General features: G+C 45.6%; 1 protein-coding gene across 6 annotated transcripts in view; it reads right to left on the bottom strand.

Annotated features, from left to right (window-relative positions):
- Window positions 1-23,717, bottom strand: part of WDR59 (WD repeat domain 59) — a 48,871-nt gene that overhangs the window by 18,175 nt on the left and 6,979 nt on the right. For 4 of the 6 annotated variants that reach the window (XM_038148131.1, XM_038148132.1, XM_038148127.1 and 1 more), the window contains exons 4-18: window positions 21,310-21,395; window positions 20,327-20,407; window positions 18,236-18,273; window positions 16,223-16,311; window positions 15,645-15,761; window positions 14,606-14,683; window positions 13,716-13,872; window positions 11,952-12,031; window positions 9,665-9,797; window positions 6,889-7,013; window positions 5,884-6,048; window positions 5,015-5,110; window positions 3,454-3,610; window positions 2,108-2,177; window positions 1,677-1,830 (exon numbers count right to left, since the gene is read on the bottom strand). In XM_038148131.1, coding sequence (XP_038004059.1) covers window positions 1,677-1,830; window positions 2,108-2,177; window positions 3,454-3,610; window positions 5,015-5,110; window positions 5,884-6,048; window positions 6,889-7,013; window positions 9,665-9,797; window positions 11,952-12,031; window positions 13,716-13,872; window positions 14,606-14,683; window positions 15,645-15,761; window positions 16,223-16,311; window positions 18,236-18,273; window positions 20,327-20,407; window positions 21,310-21,395 — 1,626 coding nt within the window. The remainder of the gene's footprint in view (window positions 1-1,676; window positions 1,831-2,107; window positions 2,178-3,453; window positions 3,611-5,014; window positions 5,111-5,883; window positions 6,049-6,888; window positions 7,014-9,664; window positions 9,798-11,951; window positions 12,032-13,715; window positions 13,873-14,605; window positions 14,684-15,644; window positions 15,762-16,222; window positions 16,312-18,235; window positions 18,274-20,326; window positions 20,408-21,309; window positions 21,396-23,717) is intronic. The other 2 variants (XM_038148130.1, XM_038148129.1) reach the window with 1 other exon arrangement.

Below are 23,717 nucleotides of genomic sequence, written 5' to 3'. Positions count from 1 at the left end.
GACATCAATTCCTGAAGAATCAAAAAGCCTTTGCTGAAGGGAGATACAGGTTTTTTGGGTGTTTTTTTTTAATACTATTTCATCTGCAAGAACATTTGAACCAGCTCCCTGCTAGGGTTCTTACATTTATTCCAGCATGCAAGGAGATAGCTCGGCAGGGGAAGGGGAACACAAGAATTTCCCTTGGCTTTCAGCAGACATGGCTGCACACATGCTTTGTTCTCTTGAATTCTTTTACCCTGTGACAAAAATCTTGTTGCCATCAATACAAGGGCTGGGGAGACAGGTCACATGAAATTGCACCAAGCTGGTTCCACATGTTATTTTTAGCCTTGTCTGTCATCTTAGAGAGGCTGTGTGTCGGAGACAAGCCTGCTGCAGAGGACAGAGGTAGCTCTTTAAATAAACTCTCCTACAAAGACTAGGACAGGCTATAATTCTATTCTATAATTCCAGGCAGCACCATTTTCTCTTTTCATCAAAAAAAAAAGTTTGTGTGGGGAAAAAAAACCAGGATGGGGACACAAGAGTCTTCTGGAGTCTGTACAGAAGCAGACCTTGCACTGGGGACAGGGGCTCTCCCCACAGCTGGGAGGTGTAATGACATCATGTAAGCAGGACACAGTCCCAGAGATAGGGTTGGCTGTCACACCCAGCACCACCAGCAAAACAAGACTTGTCCTGGTGCCCGGGAAGGATGGGTGCTCAAGGCTTTGACTTCTTCTGCTCCTGGGACACAAGTTCCCAAACTCTTCTGCCAGCAGAGTGCAGACAGCTTTTGGCTTTCCCTGGGTTACCTGGAAGATCTTCACTGCTGCAACAGATTAATGTCTTCTGCAGAGACAGTGAACAAACTACTCAATGCCCCAAATTCTGAGGCTCCCAGTGGAAGCTCTGCATTTTTGCAAGCCACTTCACCCCTGCTGAAGCACAGTTTGTTTCTAACCAACTGCTCTGCCTACTGCTCCCACAGCATCTGCTCCAGGCACATCAGGCTCTCACAGCTGCTTTACAACTACCCTGCAGCCACCCTACAATTACAACAGGTCTTCCTCACCCCACCATGTCCCAGAAGGAAACAATACCACTCTTCTCCAAAGCCTTACAAACAGGAACAACAGCAAAACCTGCACCTAAACCAGAATTATATGGATTGGAAGGTCTTCAGAGAATCATGTAGAGATTATTTTTGCTTAAAAAAAAAAAAAGGGGGCACATATCCCTGAAAGAGACACCTGAAATAGAAATAACCAACCACATCCCATAGTCCAGGAGAGGTTGGCAGTAAGCTGCAGAGAGTCACAACCCTTTGCAGTTATAGGTACCAGTGAGTACCCAGAACAGCAAGAACAAGCTGCCTACATGTACCTATCTGAAGACTACAACTTCTTAAAGGGTGAGATTTTAACCCTACATAATGCAAAGGGAGACAGCATAATGCACTGAAGGGAATTGTGATGGTCAGCATACAGAAACATCAAAATAAGCAGGTCAAATGCTAGAGAGGATTGGTAAAGAAGTTACTAACAGGAGATAAATCCATTTGACAGAGCTGCCTGTAAAAAGATGTCTTTTTGAGAGGAGTACAAAGCTTCTGTTACTAGCGATGCTAAATGAAAGGAAAACAGATCAAGAAAGCTGAAGTGTTGGGAGCAGTGTTTCGGTGTGGTACTTACCCTTTCTTTGTAGTAGAAGGAGCTAATGGAGACCTGCTCCTTCTCACTGCGTGTTGGGCTCCCACTGTACAAGCGCAGGTTGCCCGGAGTCTCCGTGCGGATCTTCATTGGGGTAATGAGGCCACTATGGTACGCTGACAAAGCTGACAGAGACCTGGAAGAAAGGGAATACACTTCCAGGGCCTTTTCCCACCAAAACATCCTGCAGGCTCAACCTGACATCTCCACTAAGCCAAGCTGCCAGCAATGGTGCCGCTGTCTGGGAAGAAGTCTCTGCTGAGCACTGTGGTGTAAGGGCCCAGGTGCTCTGTGCTGAGGGCACAGCTAACACTGGAGGGACTGGAGGGACTAGCTCCAATGTAGGACCTGCTGTTTTCCTGCTTTCCTGCCCATGGCGGCAGCACACCTCAAAGGCCACACAGGGCACTCACCTGGGTGTGGGCTCCATCGGGGACACGGCGCGGTGCATGGTCATGGGTCTCGTGAAATACACCAGGTACCCTGAAGGGACAGGACACGGCATCAAGATCATGCAACAAGGAGATTACTCAGGGGTGGTTCAACTTAAACGACCAGATTTCCCTGTGTATCAGGGGCAAGGGGCTTCTTGGTTCCTACCCACTACCCTTAGTAATTATAAACTAAAAGCAGACATTCTCTCAACCCAGATCAACTCCCTGCAAACCCACTACAAAGCATGGGGGTTTTGAGATGTTTCTCTCAAAAGCACAATTTCAAGTGGCTTATAGCTATTAGAGAAGAGACAGGAAAAGAAAATCAGCAAATGTATACTCATGTTTCATTATCCACCAGAACTTGCTAAGCACTGTTACTCCAGAGGTGAGGTGATGTTTGGCAATGCAGAGAAACCACTGTAGCTTGTACAACTCTCTTCCTCAACAGGAGAGGCCCAGACATCTCAAACCAACTCCAAAACCTTCTCTCACAAGCCTTATCCCATTTGTTAGCCTCTCAAGTGTCTTCAGCCACCTACTCTTGCAAGCATTTCAGGATTTAGCAGGCTTTATTGGGCCTATTCAATGCAATATTATTCTGTTTTACTTTTACTTGGGAATTCAAGGAGGCCTGCATGGAAAGCAGCTTTCAAAATGTGCTCACACTGGGATGCAGTCAGGTTCAGAGAAGGCATGTGTGCATCTCAAACAGCTCAGTGAAACTTAACAGCTCTTACTCAGATCTTAACCTAGTTTTTAATTAACTTTACCCTCTATGTGGTCTCCTGGAAACCTGGATGTGATTGCACCCCATCTTTCATTTAGGGGAAGTTTCTTAATGACCTTGGGAAAGCTATTTTGGACAAGTGAAAGAGTGTAGAAGGAGAAAAGAGTGGTTAGTAATGTGAATATGGTTTCAGCAAGGGGTAAATTCAACCCCAAATCACAGGAATTTTGTGAAGACAGAGTGCTAGAATACAGCCAGTAATGTGATGCTGGTAGCAGAGAACTAGGAAAGGAAAACAGCTATTCCCAGTGTTCTATAAAAAGAGATCTGTCATGCTTCTGGTATGCCGTAAGCCAAAGGTTATCTCTTCAGCTAGCCCTGCATTTCCAAATCCTAAAGCCCCACATGCAACCCCAACTGCAAACAGTTAGTCTCATCTCTAAATTTGCCACAGTATGACTACTTTAACACCATTCCTTACTCCTTGCACGGCAGTGACCAAAGCCTCATCTTGTTCAGAGGCAAGTGCTCTCAAGACATCTAAAATGAACCATTCCCTGGGTACCTGTTTTAATGGATCAGTGACAGGGCTGACCTGCTCCACAGAACCTGGCTCCAGAGGTCCGTGGAAATGGGATGTTCGAGTCCTGGTAGGAGCCATAGGCATTGGAGACCCGGGCAAACGTGGGCAAGGGAGGAGTTACAGAGTTGGACAAAGCGTAGGGATTGCTGGACGTGCTGTCCTCTTGGTTCTGAAACAGAAGTTACCTAAGGTCACACTCCTGCTGCCACAGGAGAGAAATCCAGCCAGAGCATTGGACGTGGCAGTGCCAAGAAGCCTCACAGGAGGTGCTCATCCTTTGAGCCAGAACAGACCAAGCTCAGAGCACAGTTGCTGCTTCAATTGCAGAGGCACCTGCAGGCACATTTGCCTTTGAGAAAAAAGCTTCTCTGGCTGCTTGTCCAGAGACTTCTCTCCCACCATCACACTGTTGAAATGCTTAACTTGGGGAGGAACAGGAGGAAACTATACAGAAAATCTGACCTTCAAACTTTGGATATGACTCTCAAGACAGCTAGTTGAGCTGAACATGATACCTCAGTGATGCACAAAATCTCGAGTGGGAATACCACACAACTGTGGGGTGTCAAACACAGGGTGGAGTCTTCAAGTGAGGAAGGCAGGTGGTGTGAATTACTGGGGTCCTCAAGACTATCCACAGGAATTTTGGCAGAAATCTGCATTTATTTGGATAAAGAATACTACAACTTTAGTCTAAAGGAATTCTTTGAAAGCAGTGGTGCCTCGAGTCATCAGATTTCCATACAGCAGAGAAAGTTCCCACTCTTACAATATTACTGCTGCAACCAAGCAGAATAAAGCTTCACATGTAAAAAAAAAAAACCAAAAAACAACCCAGCCCTTTATTTGTGATGAATAAACAAAACTTCTCAGAAAAGAAACCTGAGGAGACTCTCCAATCGTTTCCTGAATGCTAAAAACACCCACTTCAGTACACTTCACCCACACAAAGACCTAATACCTGACACTGGGATGCTGAGTAGGTATCACAGATCTCACAGCTAAGAGCAGAGTGTGACTTGGATTTATCTGCAGTATCATCCCTACAAAACCTCAGCAGAAGGCTGCAGAAAAAAACAGATTTTCACAGTTTGGGTTTTTTTTTCAGGGAAGAAAACAAAAACCCTAGAAAAGGACTAGAAGGATCTTTGAACTGAGGTGGTGAAGACATCTGCCACTGCCTTTCAGACAAGAATGACTTCATCAACAACCTGAGGCCTCTTACCTTCTCTCAGAGATGATAACCATGCCCTGGCAGTCAGTGAAATATATTCTGAGCTGGGAAGCTACCACACACCACTAAGATTCTCCAATCTCCAGTCATTCCTGGTAACCTGGATATCAGAGTTCCCCAAAGCAAACCTTCAGGGCCTCATTTGAGGAAAACAAACACATCTAATCATCCACCCAGCTCTCTTCAACATTAACCAGAAGTGCTCACACAAATGTAATGGCCAGTCACAGGGGTCTACTTGCACATCTAACGAGGCCAGACTCTCACTGCAGAGTCAGAAGTGTGGGACATGGGAAAAGACAACAAACTAGGGCAGAGAGCCCACGCAGTTCTCCATACCACGACAGACTCCAGCCAGGAGACCAGCTGACGCAGGCAAGGCTCCAGGCAGCTCTGGTTCCTCTTCACTTTCTGCAGGGAAGTGTCTTTCAGTATCTGGAATACATACAAGACACAACTTTATTCACAGTTACCCCCACACTTTGCACCCACATCCTTTTTGTCTGCAGAGCAGCTTAGATGCCAGGACCTGAACAGGTCACAGACATCCCCTAACGTCCACTGGAGCCACCGGTGTGCTGTCTGCTCTGAGGAATGGCTGTGTGCTTTGATCAGAGCATTGAGCCAGGACTTAGGCTTCAATATTACTGCAGCCCATATGTTTCATACCAGTTTGTGGCAAACTGGATCAGGTTTTTTCAGGAAGAAACCCAAACTGATCCATCAATGTGTTGCTGGGGAAAGGATTTCATTAGCAATAGGATTTGCTACACCAGATGATCAAACACCTGGTCTGAATTAGCAGGGCTGTGTAAAAAAAATCCCCTCATTTTTAAAGCAGCTTGTGTAGTAGAGCAGTAAGCAACATCCTAGCTCAAAAATAGTATCACTCTGCAGCTGGATGCTTAGCTGGTCATTTTGTCTATTATTGGGTTGAGGGCAACTCCATGAGGAGAAGGATGTTAGGGATCCTCAGGCAATACACATCACACTGAAACACAGCAGCAATGAAGAAGCAGTGGAAAAAGGCAAACACTGGGCTGCAGCACCAACAAAAACCTCATCCTATGGGCTTCACAATTCACCAGCTCAACATGACCTGTAGTATGTCTTCAGCAAGGTCTCATGTTTAGTTACATCTCGAAAATCCAGACATCAAGTATCCATCATTTGTACATTTATAAAGACACTCTCTACTCCTTACACACCTTCAGCAGCTTTGCCTTCATGGAAGCTGTGATGGAGGTTGGGTTGATGAACTGGAAGGACGGTGCAGCATTATTGGGATACTGGACAGGGAACATCACCAGCATCCTGACTCTGTGGTTGCCGCAGTGCACCGACACCGTACAGCTGCGACTCACTGCATCCATCTGAGGAAAAGCAATTGGTCTCTAGTTAGATCTCCCAGGACTTTTACACTTACAGTGGCTTAAATTCATGCTGAGGGACTGAATCGTCTGCACAAAAGACGAAGTCATGCTGTTCTCAAGGGCAGGGAACTCAGTGACAGCAAGAGCCCCAGGCAGATGGGGACAGGCTGAGCTCCCATCAGCAGACTGACATTCCAGCATCCACAGACTGTGGCCAGCCCAGGCTGCTCCAAGAAAGGGGCTCTGCTCCCAACAGCCACTGCACCCCAGCCCACTTCACTTGGCCATGGAGAGCTCCTGGCCCACTGCAGCAGTAAAAGGCAGTAGAAAACTACATCAGGATCACGCCATGAGCTGTGAAACCACAGGAGTGGGGAAAGGAGACAGGCAGCTGCCTCGAGCCTCCCAGCCCAGTTTGGGGCTGTGCCTCCAGTCAGCTTCCATGCACAGAGGAGAGTTTGGAGTGCAAGGAAGAGGGAAAAACTGAGGGACAGAGTTCAGCATAGGGAGGGCTCAGCAGATGGGATTCAGAACCAGTTGAAAGGAGATCAACTGCATGGAACAAGTCACCCTGCACTCCACAGTCTAGGCAGAGAAGAAAACACCATCCAGCTTTCTCAAGATCAGCCAGTGCACTTACTGTGCTGAAACATTTCTCTCACACCACTGTCTGGGATTATCCTCTTTCTTACTACCCCCGGCCAAGAGGATCTCGACAGCTCAAAATAAAACTTGTTTACAGACAGCAGTCACTGCAGCCAAGAAGGTTCCTCTCTATAGGCTCCAATAAGCCAGTCTGCCCACATCCCCTCCTAACAAGCCAGCAAAAGGAAACTGTACCTCCACATTGACATTTCGGATCTGCACATTGATCAGTGAAAACTCCTGCTGCAGTGTTTGAGGCAGCCCCAGTTGGTCCGTTTTCTTTCCCACCAGGGGGTCATTCAGGAAATCTTCTTTTAAAGCTGACAGGAAAGATGGAAAACAAGTTGAGACAAGCTATAACAGGCAGAGTATTTTACATGATGTAAGGAGGCAGCCAAGACAACAGGTTTTCCTCTGCTCCTCTGACACACAGAGGTATGAGTTTTACCTGGAAAAGACTTGTGAGCTGGAGGGTCTCAGCTGTTGTTTGGAGGCAAGTTTCTGACCCTTCTCTTCAAAAAACCAAAGCTGTCTACACATAGGGCTCCCAGGAAGGTCACAGAACCTGCTTGTATTTTGTACAGTCCTAAATGGTCCTTCTCTTCTCATGTGAGACCCTTTTTTCTCTTCTCATGTGAGACTCTCCCTACACAATACTGCCAGAGTCGAGACTGGCTGAACTGGAGCATCTCAGTGCAGCAGGAAAGAACTGCAGCCCTAGCAGTCTCCAGGAGGAGGCTCTGGTCTTTGGGACTAACACTCCACCATTTCTGACTTTCAGGGAAAGCTTCCAAAGCACAACAATGCTTTGGGAGAGAGCAGGGAGTCTTTCTGGTCCTAATAGAAGCTTAATTCATTTGCAGCAGCCATTTGCATTTAATGTTGCAAAGCACTCTAGTGCTTTAACAGCCTTTAAAGACTCATCAAAATACTGTGTCTAACTCTCCAGTTCCAGCAGTTTTTAGGAGGACAATAACCCCTGAAGGCTAGACCACATTTAAACAGCTAGGCAAGTGCTGCAGGACACAAAGAATTACAGCTAAGGTAACAAACTTCACTGAGTTTCAGAAGAATTGGTCTCTGCCTGTGGTTGTGCCTGGTTTTTGCCTTGCTTCTTGCTGTGTAGCTCCATAAGGGCATTTTGCTGTAGCACCACTTCTTAAGAAGGCAAATATATTTTATTATGATGGTTCCAAGGACAGAAGGGAAGTCCGATTTTTTCAGCTGTCATTCTCACACTTGCAATATCACATTGCACAGACTATTCCCAGCAAAAAAAATGAAAAGAAATGCAAGAAGTTGACCTTTTACAGGCATTCACCTAGAAGTTACTGACTTTGGTGCAGGGACAAATATCTGGTATTACCAGTACACAATGGGTTGCTGGATTTGGATAGGTAGGATGCTTAGCCAATCATTCTTGTTTGCAATTCCATTACAGCGCTTAGATATATTCCAGAAAAGGGAGCTGAAAAGGAGATTACAGGAAGATCAGTGGCTCTCAGGGAAGATAATTATTTCTAGCTCAAGACACCACATAGCTTACTGAAAAGCCATCTCTGAGGTTCCCAGTATGGGCAGTACCCTCCCTTTGTCTTCTCCTCCCATTCCCTTCCAATTAGTTTTTAATCCTCCAAAGCCACGCGCTGTACGGATTCCTAAAGCTCCTCTATAAGCAGCAGCAAGAGCTGTGCAGCGAAGGCACAGCTGGGGCTCTGTCGTTCACCTGCACAGCGCTGATCTCTTCCAAAGATCCCCCAAAGTGCTTTACTAATGTAACATGGAGGCTTTGTCTGTAGCTGAAATGCAGCCACCCCCAGGGTGAAACATCAACAGTCCACAATAGCTTTTTGGCTAGAAAGAACTGAAATTCCTACCAAGGGATTTGCTGGTGTGTTAATCCTGCAGACGTGTTATTTGCAGCAAAATCTACCCTGCTACAGAAAAGCCATATTCATTCCCTTTGGCCACAAGGAAAAGCACAACAGTCTGAACCAAAGAAAAAAACACATGGAAACGAGACCCACACAGTAACCACATGGGATGTTTGGATTCACATCATCAGGGACAGTGTGGAAAAAAGAGAGGTCAGGCAGCCAGAATGAGAATGCTCCCAGCTGGAGCAAGAGAGGTGCTGTCTGAGAAGCACTGCTCATGGGGAACACAGGTATCTGGGGCTTTTTCTATCATCTTATAAAACCCTGACATAGACAGAAGTTCTCATGGCTTTCAGAAACTTGTTCTGTTTCCACACAGGACAGAAGGCAGAAAGGAACCACACTAAGCCTCCTTCATGTTCCTTCTTTGCATGCCTTTTTTTCTGTAGGGACAAACACTTTCTGTCAAAGTGTCTCCCATCCACCCCTCAGTATATCAGAAGCCAGAGATACTATCCCTCCCCTCTCTGCTCTGTCAGCCTTCAGTCACCTTCCATCAATACATGACCAAAAATTCATGACTTGTCTCCGTATCTACTTCTGGTGAAGACACCATCAAACACCTCCTTGTTAGATCAGTTCACACAGTGACCCCAGCAGAAATGTTTAGGCACCAGGTGTGATGTCAGCAGCTTGTGTCAGAGTGCCTCACTCACACACTCCCTCTTCTGAAGGCTGAAGGCTCATCTCAGCTTAAACTAATCTATCTTCTTAAAAGGCAGAATTTACTTGCTGATTGCCTTCCTTTCGGCAACAATCCACAACTACAACCTAAAGAGCATGCAATTAAATGAAAATTATGACAAGGAAGAGCTTCATTTCACAGCTAGAATCATTGTGTTAGAAGACAAAAAGCTTGGGAGGACCATCCCGAGGAACCTCTGGTGTTTTTCCTCCTCCCTGATGAGGAATCCATTAACCTTTGAAACAGCAGCAGGTTGTGCTTTGCCTGTGTTTTGTTATGCCAAGATGTATCTTCTTCCCAACCCAAAGATGCTGGTGTTTGAGGTTCCACAAGCCATCATTTCTCTCACCTTCCTCATCCCCATGTCCAGAGTTATGCTGGGGCTCCGTGTCCTGGGGGTGAAGGGTCTTGTCCGGCTCTGGCAGATGAGAAATGCCATCAATGAGGTCCTCAACTCCATCCAGGATGTCATTAGCACAGAGCTGAAAAGAACAAACACACCCACATGCTGCACAACAGAATCCAAGTTGTGGGAAGAGCCACCACCAAACAACTCACTTCTCCAGACAGATGGATTTGCAAGGTGGGTCTATCCACGCAGCAGTCATGACTAGGACTGCATTGCTCCTGTGACAAAGACAGGTCATCTTTCACTTTCCAGCACCCTCAACTCTGTCACCTCAGACAGCCTGGCCCAATCTCCTGCTCATTTAAAAAGCCACTTAATTGACAGGGCCAATCTAAGAAACAGAGTCAAAACAAACCTTTAGTCAAAACTAAAACTGGTATTACTTCAATTCCTTGAATTAATTTGTTAAAACGTGTTTAATTTTTCAGATCAAATTTAATAGTAGCACACTTTCTGCATTTGATATTTACACTCCAGTAGGATCTAGAGATCCAGGTACATACACGGGGTCCTACTGCTCTAGGTTGTGTATCAAAATGAGACTATAAAACCCTGGATTTGAAGTTCAGCACAAGAAAACTGAGAAGATGAAGGGAAGAGAAAGGATAACGGTGTGATGTAGCAAATTACAGCATTGGTCACCAGCAACATGCCACCATGTGCATAGCTTGATCCAGACAAAGACAAAAGAGTGGGAGCCAGTAGAGGAAAAATAAAGGCTCTGACATGAATGAACAATTGATTTAAAGACAGGAAAGAAATCAAATGTTCACAAATATATCAGATAGGAGAAAAGGGTCGTTTTTCACAGAGAAAGTTTGTTACAGACCTGCAGGACTCCTGCAGGATCTGTGCTGGGACATGCTTCTCAACATATTCATTAAAAACCTGGAATAGGAGGTGAATAGTGACATGACCAGGTTTGCTGATGCCACCAAGTTTTTCAGGGCAGTAACAAGTGTGGCTGACGGCAAACAATCACAGAAGGACCTTACAAGAGCAACTGTATTAAAATGAAAGATGAACTTTGGCTCAGCTAAATATAAAGCAACATACATTGGGAAAAATTTAAAGCTGAAAGTTCAAGCTGAGGGAACAAGATGTAGAAGCAAGACTAAGCTGATGATTTCACGGAATTATGCCAAACAATTTACAAACTAAACTGAGTACTGAGAATTCTTTGGAAAGAACAAAGCTCAGATCCCCATCCCCAAAGGTATAGACCAGAACTGAAAAAGGGTCGTGAAAGGCAAAAGGACAATCAAAGTTCTAGTACAAAGGATGAATTAAATCAAGAACTTTTGACTTGAAAAAGGAGGCAGCTGAGAAGGATATGATGGAGGCCTACAGATTCATGAGTATCACAGAGAATATGGCTCTTTTAATCTTAAATTGAATGAAATTAGATGGCAAAATAAATAAATGAGCTGGTTTTCCACATAACATGCAGAAAAGCCATGAAACTCCTTGTTGTTTGATGTTTAAGGTGACAAAAATTTACACAGGTCCAAGAAAAAAAAAAAGAACAAGTCTATGGAAGTGACACTCATCAAGCTCTATCAAATACAAAGATGCCAGACTCAATGAGCCTCTAAATTGCAAACAGCAGGAGGCTGCCAGGGCATTTGAGAGAAACATCACTCCATGCCTGCCTCCTTCTTATCCCCTCCCAAGACATCAGCTGAAGGTGTGACAGGGCCACGTGGCCCACTGTGGCCATATGAACCTATGGAATGAGCCAGCACTGCCATTCCAGTAATTGCATCAGGATCTGTAACTGCTGCAGATCCATACACTCACACACTCACACCACCCACCCCAGGCTTAGAGACAATGGACACAAGGGGAGGTAGAGGAGGACACAATCCCTACATTTACCTGGCACCTAAACCACCAAGAAATACAGTCTTGTGACATTTTAGAGGCAATGCAGGCAGTAACTGCCCTCCACCTTCTCCAAACAAACTTCTGCACTTTATGTTAGACAACAAAGCAGCCTGGCACGGCCACCGAAACTTTTGAGACACAGGCTCAAAAGAGAAGGCCCATCACAGGTCTCCTCAGGGATCTTTTTGGGCTGGAGCTGAAGAGGAAAGCAAAGCAGCAGCTGGCTTCTGTGTCTGCAGCTCTACGATACCAGAGGAGTGACTGGGAGTGCAAGGAAGGGGAGGTGAATCCAGCCTGTAAGAAAAGTGTCTGCGGTTCAAGAACCAGAGCGTCCACGTACCCTCTGCAACTGAGAGTCGATCCGCCACATGCGCAGGGTCTGATCCCGGGACCACGTAACCAGCTGGTAATCTTTAGAGCCTAAAGAGGACAGAAACAGTTAGAGACCTCACTGGAAAACAGACTATCTCAGCCTTGTGTTCAGTGTGAACAGATTCAAACAAGCCAGCAGGCACATCCAATGGATAAGGCACTAAACTGAAAGACAGAGCAAGTCCTTTTCGGCTTCAAATTGACCCAGGTACATCAGCCTTTGTGTCTCCTCACGCCACAGTCACCACACCTCTAAACAGGATGTGATTTACAAGCCAAAAGCACCAAATATAATGAATGTGACACAACCAGAATAAACAAGACCCATAACAATGTTTATTTAAATAGAAGAAATAGTATAGTAAAAATGTTTCCCAACTATAATTGTAAAGTGAAAATATCTTTTAGTTCATCAAATCTGTTTCAAGAGGTAGATGTTTTAAAACATTTCTAAGCAATGAGAAGGTAGTTCTGCTCTTCCTCTTCTTGCTTCTGGAAGAGCTGAATGATGCCAAGTTCAGGTTGTAAGGAAATGGATCTAACCACATACTATCTATCAACAGGCAGAGGTACACAGACCTATTTATGTCCATGTTTAGGTCTTGTGATACAGTTTTAAGTTTCCCTCGTCAAACAGCTGCTATGCTTAAGAATTTGCTGCTGCACAGCTGCTTCTTACACCCCTCTGCTGAGGCACAGCGGCTATCTAAATACAGCACTACAGACTCTGTGGAAGGAAATTTGTGCTATCTTGGTTGTCTCCACACTGAAGCAGACTTGGAATGTTTGTGTGATTGATTTATGTTGCTTGAGACAAGCAAGAAGTCCAACCCTGGGTATGTATCTATTAAAGAAGCTAAGACAACCAAGTGTAGCTCAAGCTTTCTTCAATGTTCATTCACAAACTATCTTAGCCTGTGCCTCCAGATCCCAACACAGTTCTCTTGCTCTCCTCTTTTTGAAAGAGGAAAATCAAGTTATGGAGAAGGAGGTGACTTAACTGAAAGGCCCCAGCAGCTGGTGGGAAAGGGCTGACCAGCACTTTCACACAGCACTGCAAAGCTGTAGCACCAAAGCCAGACATGCACACTCTGTCAGTGGCAGCTGAGGTGCTGGAAACAAAGCTGTGCTCTGTGTGGCTATGCAACCTCTGGTATGGAATCTCCTATTCTTAGCTGCTTACACTAGAAAATTTAATCAGGACTGAACTCTAACAGCAGACTCTCTAGCCCACGTTATTGTTCCCTTGCCTTGCAGCAGACTAGTAAGGTGTGCCTTCTTGGTCTGTGGTCTGGGATATGCTGGAGCTGCTGACCCAGGCCAGGATATGAGGGGTTAACTGGCTAGCCTGCAGCTCTGAGTAGGGAAAGGGTGCCTGCACTCATGCACCTATCTAATAATTTGCACAATTTATTCTGAAAGAGTCATTTAAAAAGAAACTCCCAGGAGAGTGGAAGCAACGGAAGTCACCAGTGACCCACTCAGCATTTGGTAGATTTGCTTTGTTAGCATGGAAACAAGGCAGTGCTTCTGTAAGCACTGTCATAAAACCAGTACAGAACAGCCGTAGTTTGAGGGAGGCAGTGGGGGACAGGAAGGTGGGCAGGAGCTACTTCAAGGAAAGGCAAGAGTCAAAAAGCAACAGCATTGCAATCAGGAGCCAGGTCTCCACACCCCTGGTTAGCTGACAGCCACGGTGTAGGGGAGAGAGCACATTCAACCCTAAACTCACCTTCTTTCTGCTTCCTCCACTGGAACTCCAGCACCACATCATCATGTCCTACGAAAGTGTGGACAGGCGTGTTCAGGTCAAAGACATTCCAGAGGAGGAGACTGTTTTCCCGACGGAGTTGGGGGACCATCACTGTCACCAGTCCATTGCTGAAAGGCTTAGGGAGAAACACCCTTCCAGTTAGCCAGGGAGAGTTATGTTCCCATGCTGCTATTATCATAGTCTCATTTTTCCCTATTCCCACCAACACAAATGCAAAGGTTTTAAATGAGCTCAGCACAAAATAGAACCAGGCCAAAACCTGGGAAGGTGCAAGGTAATTGCTGTGCAAAAACACTCAAGGGGTAAGATGTAGTACACTGAGGTATTCAATGCAGCTCACTTAAGATGAGTTAACTTCTTGGTGCTGCTTCCTCACTTATCTGTGAGGTTGGAGGGATTTCACCACTGACTTTTCACTGGCAATCCTTACTGCAATCTGCCTGGAGCTGCAAGAACTGCTACCTAGGGACTGAGCCCCAGCAGCTCCTCAGGGTTACAATGCTCAGAGGAACATGGAAACCAGTCCTACACCTCTTGCTGCTTGGGCAGGGAAAGGGGATTAAGATTAAAGGCAGAGCGCTGGCTTCATTCAGATCTCTGGGGATTATGACTGATATTAAGAGCCTTAGCTTCACTTGGGTGGGTGCTCGCTCACTCCTTCTCCTGAATGCCCCCACTGTGGATGCTGCTTTTCTATGCCTTACAGGCACCAAGAAGGATTTTTAAAATCAACTTAATAATGTCCACAAGTAGAACTGGTGAGAAACCCTATAGCAGTTCTTTATTTAATGTCTCCTTGTGCATTCTTCTCAGAGCACAAGTGGAACTGGTGGGAGTTTCTCACTGACCGTGTATCTTGCCTTCCAGACGGGAACCTGGCAGGGAAGGATATTGAGGTATTTCCGAGGCTGACGGTAATCCCAGAACTTGAAAAAAAAAACAAACCAAGTGAAAGGCAAGCAAAGGCAGGAGTCAGCTGGCTATACTTTCAGCCTGTAGTTTTCCATGTGGCTTGCAGATAGAACAGACCAACAGCATGCCAGGGTGCCCACAGCATCATTAGTAATCCCATTCATTAACAGCAGAGACGGCCCCAAAGGACAAATACCAAGCTATCAGCATCTGGCAGCATCCCTTAGAAAATGAGTGACTTGGGGTCATATTCACAGTGATCATAGCTTGAGTAATTAGAGCAGGGAGACAGGCAGCCTGCTTGGGCTTTCAGAGCTACAAGGTACCCTGCAGGCTGCCAGCCAACGTGCCAGTCCAGGCTGGAGGCAAGCCCACCCTGCTGTTACTGCTAATTTTCTAATGAAGAATCTAACCTTTTGCTTTGCTAGACTACACATCAACTGCATTTGCCTCAGAGCTTAGCTCAGTGTGAATGAACTCCATTTGGCTGACATACAATGCACACTATTTCCCCCCAAGTAAGAGGCCCTGCACAGCAGTGCTTGCAGGCAGTCTCTTATTGATAATCCTATTCAACATGAGTTTGGAAATTCCACGGGCTGAAGTATGTCTCCCCTCAAGTTACCATAATCAGCTTGAGGCTGGCAACATGCATTTCTGGAAAAAGGCTCTTCTGGCATGTGTGGTCTGTTCCTTTCTGGCAAGCAACACGCAGAGACAGTTGTTTTCAGCTTCAATACTGCCCTAATCTCCACAGATACGTGGCAAACGTATGTGCACCCATTCTACAATTGCCTCTCTGCCTGTTCTGAAAGTGCAGTCCTGGCTCAACACACCAGGTGGCCAGAAACCAAACAATAAAGATCCAGATCTTCCCAATGGCAAAGCACTTCCCAAAACTTCAGCAGCAGCAGAAGGGGATCTGCTCGACCATCCTTCCTACTCCCTAGCAGGAATTGCAGAAACAACACTTACCCTGACAGAGTTGTCCTGGCTGGAAGTGGCCAGTGTATACTCATTGTCAGGATGCCAGTCCAGACCGTGGATTTTGGAGAGATGAGCTGCCAAATACTCCACTGCAGTGCTGGGTTTCTGCAAGGAGAGACACTGTCCTTCTCAGCATAGGACATGAAATTTGGTCTAGTTCTTTGGCATAAAAAGAGACACTTTAACCAGGGCAAGACACTTAGAACAACCACCCCTGCTGCGGAAAGGCAAATAGCTCAGCATAAGTAGTTGAAGAAAAAATCCTGTGAAAGTATGGCAAATTCCAGTCACCAAGTGCAGCTCTAACCATACTTTATACTCAGTTCAAAAGGTAAGTACTATGAGATCAAAAGGAAAATAGTAATGGGTACAGTCTCTGAGGAAGGAAGTTACCTACATACTCTCTTCAGGCTCTTGGACTCCCAATTCTCTCTAGTTTAAACTGACCCACAAGAGAGATCTGGGATAAAGTAGTACATTTCCTCAGTATTTATCTGTCACCAGAGGAATATCTGTATTGGGTAAGTGGGAAAATGTACAGACTGTTCAAAAATTTCTCAACTTACCCTTTTGTCCCATATTCGGACATCCCCATCATGGCTTGTTGCTAAACAGTTGGCATTTTTCTTGTTCCATTTCACCTGAGAAGCTCCAGCTGCAGCACAAACAGAGCAGGCCAAAACATGCAATTAAAGAGAAAAGAGCACAGTAGTCCCATTGCCTGGGCCTAGAGCTGCTCTTAGCCCGGGAAAGGCAGTTCAGAGGAAGGATACCCCAGAGGGCCAGCATGAAGGATGGCATGAAAATTGTTAACTCCTGGTTCCTCAGTGTATCATTTGTATCCTCAGGACAGCAAAGCATGCGTTCCAGTTGCATGCCTGGAGATCTTTATCACATCTTCTAGCCAGGGGCTGTACCTGATTAGAATACTCATGTCCATTAGCTCCAATGGAGGAACTTCCTCCAGACCAGAAACGCAGATTCATCACCTCCTTCCCAAATCCCCTCTCTTTTTATTCAAGTTACTTCTAGGTGCTTAGGGCCTGTTTCATCTCCCCATCACCCCCCATATTATCAGCTACTACATAGGCAACTAGTGCTATTGATCTATGATTAAAATACAGGTGTATTGCAGGTGACCTTGAGTGTGACCAGCTAGAGGTGGACTCATTGGGTGGACTAGAAGATCCATCTGTCAAAATATACCACAGAAGTCAAAGACCAATGACAGGGTAAAGAAACTGGATGATGGTCCAGATATGACTTGTATGTGGTGTCATAAGGGACTCAGTCAAATCAGATGATGGGTGGTTATTTCTAATAGAAACAAAGCACAGCTTCAGTTAATGTGGATTGTTCAGGTATTGTAAGCATAAGGCATCTGTTCATCCCTATTCTGCCAGTATTTTCAAACCTTTTGAGCTATCACAAAGGTGAGATCCATGAGAAAGCTAAACAGATCTCAGCCTGCTGCTATTCCCCACCTCCACTACCCACCTCCTGCCACATGGTGAGCAGATTCATCCTGACAACCTGGCAAAAAGCTATTCTGGGGGATAAAAAGCTGCAAATAGACTGCCAGTTGATTGATTTGATCCACTCACTGAAGGGTACACAAATGTCTGGACCAGCATTAAACAGCAGCAGGCACAGGAGGAAGGAAGGAAGCAAGGAAGCTTTCTGGGGAGCAGGCTGCTGGGCTGGCTCAGCCGTGAAACCTCACCCCAGACACCAGAACCGACCACTGCTTCTCTCTGACTCAGTAAGGTTTTTTGCATTTCTGTGACAGAGAAGTTTGCTGGCTGGGAGGGGAACGGGAGCTGCTGCAGATGTATAGCCTAAGGAGATGTAAGCAGCAGAGCATGAGAGTCACACATTGTAAGGATTGCTCCAGTACTGGGGACAGTAACTCAGGGAAAGGACGTTTTGCTCATCATCTGTGCCCAGTCCCAGCTCCAGCCAGTGAGGACAGACACACAGCACCTGCCAGCTGGTGGTATTGCAGGGGCTCGACACACACCTTGCCAGCAGCCAGGACAAGAGCCTTTCCAGAGACAACACAGCCCAAAGGCAGCACCTCATGTACTTCCTGCATGTTGCAGGTGCCCCAGGGAAGCGGATGCAGCCACCTGCTGTATCCGACCCTGAGTGAATGAAGGGACAGGCTGGCACAGAGAGCTGCTTGGGGTATGGTTTAGTTCCTCATCTGATTCAATCAAACATAAAAGGATGTGAGGAAATTACAGACAGGCAACCCAGGACAAGCAGTGCAGCAAGGTGATTAAGCAGGGATGAAGCTCCATGTGGCCATTCACCAATGCTGGGGCAGCAAATCCAAGTACCATAACTGCCCTGCATGCCTGGGAACTTCAAGGGGCTCCACATCTCTTCTGAATGCTGCTTCTCTAAAAGGAGTGAACTGGAGCCTCTCAGGCTGCTCCTACATGGGACAATCACACATGGAGGCACTCCTGCACTTTGCCACGTCTGGCCTTGGAGCATGAAGGGAGGGAAGAATAACAGTAGGGGCATGCAACAATAATGTTATTTAATGTCTACATCATACCCATCAGACTTACCAACTGCAGAGAGTGAGACCGTGGGCTTCCTGGTGTCTCTGAAATACAAGGTGGCCACTGTAAGTACCAACAGCATAGTCCACCCTTCCCAGCGAGCTCCCTGCTACTCCAGCACTAACGTTATTGCTGCCTTGGGACCAAATGAACCTTCTGCTTACCAAAATACACCAGCGCTAAATGGAATAAAGGTGACCAGCTGGAGGACAACAACCATCCTGGAAGTGTTCAAGGCCAGGCTGGATGGGTCTTGGAGCAACCTGGTCTAGTGGAAGGTGTACCTGCACTTGGCAGAGGGATGGAACTAGATTTTTACGGTCCACTCCAACCCAAACCATTCCACAATCCTGTCTTGTCAGCACATGCAGCAGGAAGTTTAGGACAGAGGACAGAGCTGAAATGGACTAGAGGGACAAGAAACATACACAAAGTGTGGCATATTGCAACTGGGTAGGCAAGGAAACAAGGCTCACAAATTGTTGCTGTGGGAAGCAACAAAACAGCCTTTCCAAGGAGGATTAAAGGAACAAACAGAGCTGTGGAAGCACTCAACAAAAGCCACTGATGTGTTCGTGGAGCCTTTGCAGATTCTGATTCAAAGCAGATGGAGTAGTTACTACAGAGCAAAAACTTCATGTCTAGCATATAATAACAAAATTAGTAGAAAATCAGCCCAGCTGTGGCAGACCAAATTCTGTCTGTCTACAAACCAGATTTTGCAGCGGCAGAAACCAATGTGGCACCATGACAACTCCTAGCAGCCAGGGCATAGATCAAGGCAATAATTTACTTCCTGACCTTGCTCCTCAGGATTTCACCTGCTCTTTCATGAAAAGTGACAGTGAAAATAAGGAATATTATCTTCAGCTTTTTCTGTCTGCTGAAAAGCAGAACATTTTCTGGAATGGACTGCACCCCTCCAAGAATTTTTGCCTGATCAAAAAGTTATTTTGTATGAAAAATTAAGTGGGGAATTTCCAGCTGCCCTTACTGCAGGGCTACCTCCTTAGGGTGTCGTTAAAGACAGTCACTTCAGCAGGACTTTAACTAGCTGGAGGCCAGCAGCACCAGCACCTCAGTGCCACAGCAAGCTCAGAGCCTTTCCCAGCACCAGTGGGATGTAGAGGCTTTCAGAGATGGCCTAAGGAAGCAGTTCTGGGCAAGAGATACAGGCAGACACAAAACAATGGAAGGGTACAATAGAGTTAAAGGAGGAGTTCTGGTAACAACCTTCAGACATCTCTATTTTTTCTTCTTGGCATTAAGATAGTATCACAGGAAAACAACCGGCAGTTATTGTATCTCTGTGTCTTTTAATTACACATTAATAATATATTGTCATTCTCAAGCACCATTTAACCAAGGATCTAAGTGCTTGTTCATAGGAACTAAGGAAGCCTCTGGGTAGCCTGGTGCAGTGGGGTTATATAATTATCCTCCTATTATAACTGAGCAAGGGAGGCAGAGAGGAACAATGTGATTTGCTGGGGGTCATAAAGAGCTGCACAGCTAGCAAGGGAACCCAGCAGTCCCAGTACCAGCTTCTTGCTTCTCAGGTGTAAAATCTGCAGCTTAAATTTGGACATATAGCTGGAAATATCTGCCACCCTGAAAATACTCATAGCAGAAAGCAACACTAGGAAACAAGGGAGGGTACAAACAGGAAAACCTTCCAGAATACCAATGTCAGTCTTCCTACCACTGAGGGAAAACCAGCAATAATCAATTAATTTAGTAGAAAATGGCTATAGGATCATGAAATGGTGCTCATTAACTGAGCTAAAAAAACCCCAACAGGTTGAGGAGTATCCTTGGGCTCCATGAAAAGCCCCCAAGGAAATATCTGAAGTGGACAGGGAGTGAAGACAAACAGTTGTAGCTTAACTGTACCACTCTACTGCCCATCACTGACTCTGAACTGGCTTGAAAATAGGGGAGCAAAACTCATCTTGGAGACAATGGGAAATAGCTGAAGCTCCTGGAAGCACAGCTAAAGAGCAGCACCCATCAGGGTGTGCTTTGACCTTCAAGCTGATAATTACAGGAAAGAGTTCCAGTGATTTCCCCAAAATGCAGAAACATACTGATTCTTACTTGATGTCCCAGATGTAGATGTATGTGTCCACAGAACTGGTGACCAGTAAGTCTGGCTCAAACACTGCCCAGTCCAGGTCACTGCAAATGCAAAATCACAGATCAGTAAAGAAAAGCACACAGATGTTGCATCGACTTTTCACAAGCAGCCAGTATATTCTCAAAAAAATTCACAGCAACTCCATGACATCTACTGAAACTTTTAAAGTAAAAAGCAAGATCTTAATAATTTCTCTAAGTAAATTCCAAGAAGCAATGAAATGCTTCTAAGTAAATTCCAGTGAAGCATCCTCCTAGTCCTGAACTTTACAGCTACTGTGTGTGTGCTCTTTCCCCTCCAGGCAAAGGGACACTGTCTCAAAGAGTTCTCAGTAACCACACATCCTTGGCATCAACCCCTCACTCTGGGATGCCTCCCTGTTGGGAACACCAAGCGCACCTGGGACACAAACAGCCTCCAGTCAGCCCAAACAACTGTCATTTCAAGGGCTGCAAATATTTCCCACAGTCAGGAGCTTGAGTAAAAGCAGTCCCGCAACTGCATTTCCAACCCAGCACTGAAAAGCGACCTTAAAACAAGAGGCAAAAACCTCCCCTGCACCACTGTAACATTCTCTAAACTTGGCTCTTGGGATTACCTGCCTTAATTAAGCTGCTACCACACAGAAACACAGCTGGGATTCAATTTAATAAACATGCTATCTGTTTCCCAGATGATGGCTGCTGCTCTTCACAAGGACAGCAGCCTAAGGCAATGACATTCGAGCCATCAAGGGCTCAGTTGATAAATTGGGGGAGCCATGAGAGGGTAAGCCACTTCTCACATGACATCATCACCAAATGGGAAGGCACTCCAGTCCAGAGAAGTGAGTAAAAACAGGCTCAGAGCAGAGCCTGAGTGGGGCCAGGACCAAAACATTCAGCTTCTATGAAACCATGCATTATTTTCCTCTCAGCAGCCCACAGCATTGTTTGTTCTTCACCTGATCACACGTGTGTGTCCTTGCAGAGATGTGCAAACTTCCCCATTACCTTCCTTCCACTTATACAGGTCAACGCGCTGATTGCTCTGCAATTAGATGGAAGAAAGGAGAGACAGTCTCAGGCCAGCAAGGTAGGACATGGATCTGTGTGCTAGGACCAGGTTCCCTTCACTTTGAAGAACCCCAGTTAACAATGAGTCATGCTGTGATTAGCAAAGTCCTTGCCCAAAGCAGGAGAGCAAAGATGAAATACAGGCTGCAAGGACTTTCAAAAGCTTACACTTTAATTACACCCACTTAAAACTTGAGATAAACTAGAAAGGGAGAAAAAAAAATCCCACATTGCAAAATCTTTCCATGAAATTATGTTTTCAGAGTCTTTATTTCCTAACAACATGCTGTAACTGCAGGCAACAGGCAGACAAATTCTCTCTGCAGGAATACCCTGCCAGTCTGTTACATTCACAAGTGGAGGTTTTGGTGAGGGGGATGATGGATTACCACTGGTCCTCCTCAGCTCTCTCTCAGTTCCCTTCTGGGATATTCAGGGCCATTGCCAAACACAAACAATACAGTCTAATGGCTTCAAGGACACCTCCTCAAGGGTACTCCCCTAATCCTTGCCAGCCCAGGAGAAAAGCTCCAAGTGTTTACCACTAGCTGTAAAAAACAATGGAAAACCAGATGCATCAATGATAACATTACTCAGGGTTCCTTCACTCATTCCAGGAATAAACCCTTGCCCAAATGCAGCCACATGCAAAGTTACTTGAAACTAGTTATTGTGCTGTAAATTCATGTTCTGTCTCAATCAAGGTTCACTTCAGGCCAAACCAGGGCTAATCTTTCTGGGGCTGGAATTGCCTTTGTGGGTGCACACAGAGTGCCAAGCACAGTGGATCATGACTGGAAATTCATGCAGACTTCGCAAAACCTGAAAGAACATGACCTTAAAATGTTATTTTCATTAGACCTCATTTTCAGACTTTTAGGTAGATGAGGGAAAAGATAAGAGACTTCATAGATATACACAGTTGTTGAGGTTGGAAAAGACCTCTAAAATCCCAGAGCCCAACTGTTACATTACCATTTTTGTGGAAGTTTTTTTTGTGGTGGTGGATTTTCTTCCTACCCCAAAGCTGCCTCATGTGAACTTCAACATGCAGAGAGATAAAACCTTACAGCTTTCTTTGAAATGAAAGGTCTCATCCCAGTTCAGCAATAATATATGACATTTCTCTAACTGCTCACAGCAGGGCTGCACAAGAGCTTAGGGCAAGAAAAAACTCTTTGCATGTTTCTCATTGACAGAAGTATTTAAGGGCTAGAGTGAAATTACCCAACAGGATTTACCCAGGACTCCAGAGTCAAGACACAAGATAATGATCACCAGAGAGATTGCTCCTCCCAACAGGAGCATCTTCTAGAAAACTGATTTTCCTAAGTATCAGTATTCACTTCCAACAATTTCATCACCCCCTTGTTCAAGAATCTGTGGCCACACAAAAGAAAAAACAAGGATCTAGGATTGAAAACAACACCACTTCTGAAACAACAGCTTAGGAGTCCCCAAAAACATGCTTGAGCCAGAGGGCAGACACAGCCAAGCATAGCAAAAGAACTTACTCCAGCTCTTCTGGAAAGAAGCTAAACACAAGGACAGATTCCCCTCTGCCTGTACCACTTCAAATTAACAGGACTGCAAACCAGATGATGCTGCTGGCAAACAGGATGGCAGCCTTTTACATCCCTCTTCCATCCACAGGAATGCAGAAGGATAAGACCCTTGGGCTGTTTACCATACAGTGAAATGACTTGAAAGGTGGTATTTTTGACCCAAACTGAAAAAGCTGCCTGATCTCATCTTGGGGATTTCTCAACCAGTGTCTCAGCAACTATGTTCAAATCCCCAGAGCATCACAGCATCTTTTTTTATAAACAGAAGCTGCAAGGTTTGATGCCAGCTACACCTGGTTTCAGTCTGAACAAGATGAGTTCCTGTATCCACTCAGAGCAGCAAGAGGCAGGAGTGCTCAGATGGGCAAGATGGGCACAGTTCTCCCTTGCAGCAGGGTCCTGCTCAGGTCAGCATGAACTAATCACTGGATAGTGTCTTCAGAGTGTGTTTGAAAAGAAGCTTTCCTGCTCCACTTGTAACCTGCCCAGTGCATTTCCTTACTTGGTTTTGGTCTCCACAGACTGCACCCAGAAGTGGCACTGAAGGATGCCTTTTTGCCAGTTTTACTAACTCTCTGCTCAGAAGAAGATTGCTGCTGAAGGCACCTTTAAGACATCAGTCATGTGCCAGAGCTGGAAAGAGACAGGCTGGGGAATGTCAGAGAGCAAACAGCCAGAGGCTCCCAGCTGACAGCACCAGTCCACTTTTAAAACTGCCTTTAATTAAAAAC

Source organism: Motacilla alba, chromosome 11 (assembly GCF_015832195.1).
Source record: "Motacilla alba alba isolate MOTALB_02 chromosome 11, Motacilla_alba_V1.0_pri, whole genome shotgun sequence".
Classification (NCBI taxonomy): domain Eukaryota; kingdom Metazoa; phylum Chordata; class Aves; order Passeriformes; family Motacillidae; genus Motacilla; species Motacilla alba.
This window is presented reverse-complemented; position numbering and strand designations above follow the sequence as displayed.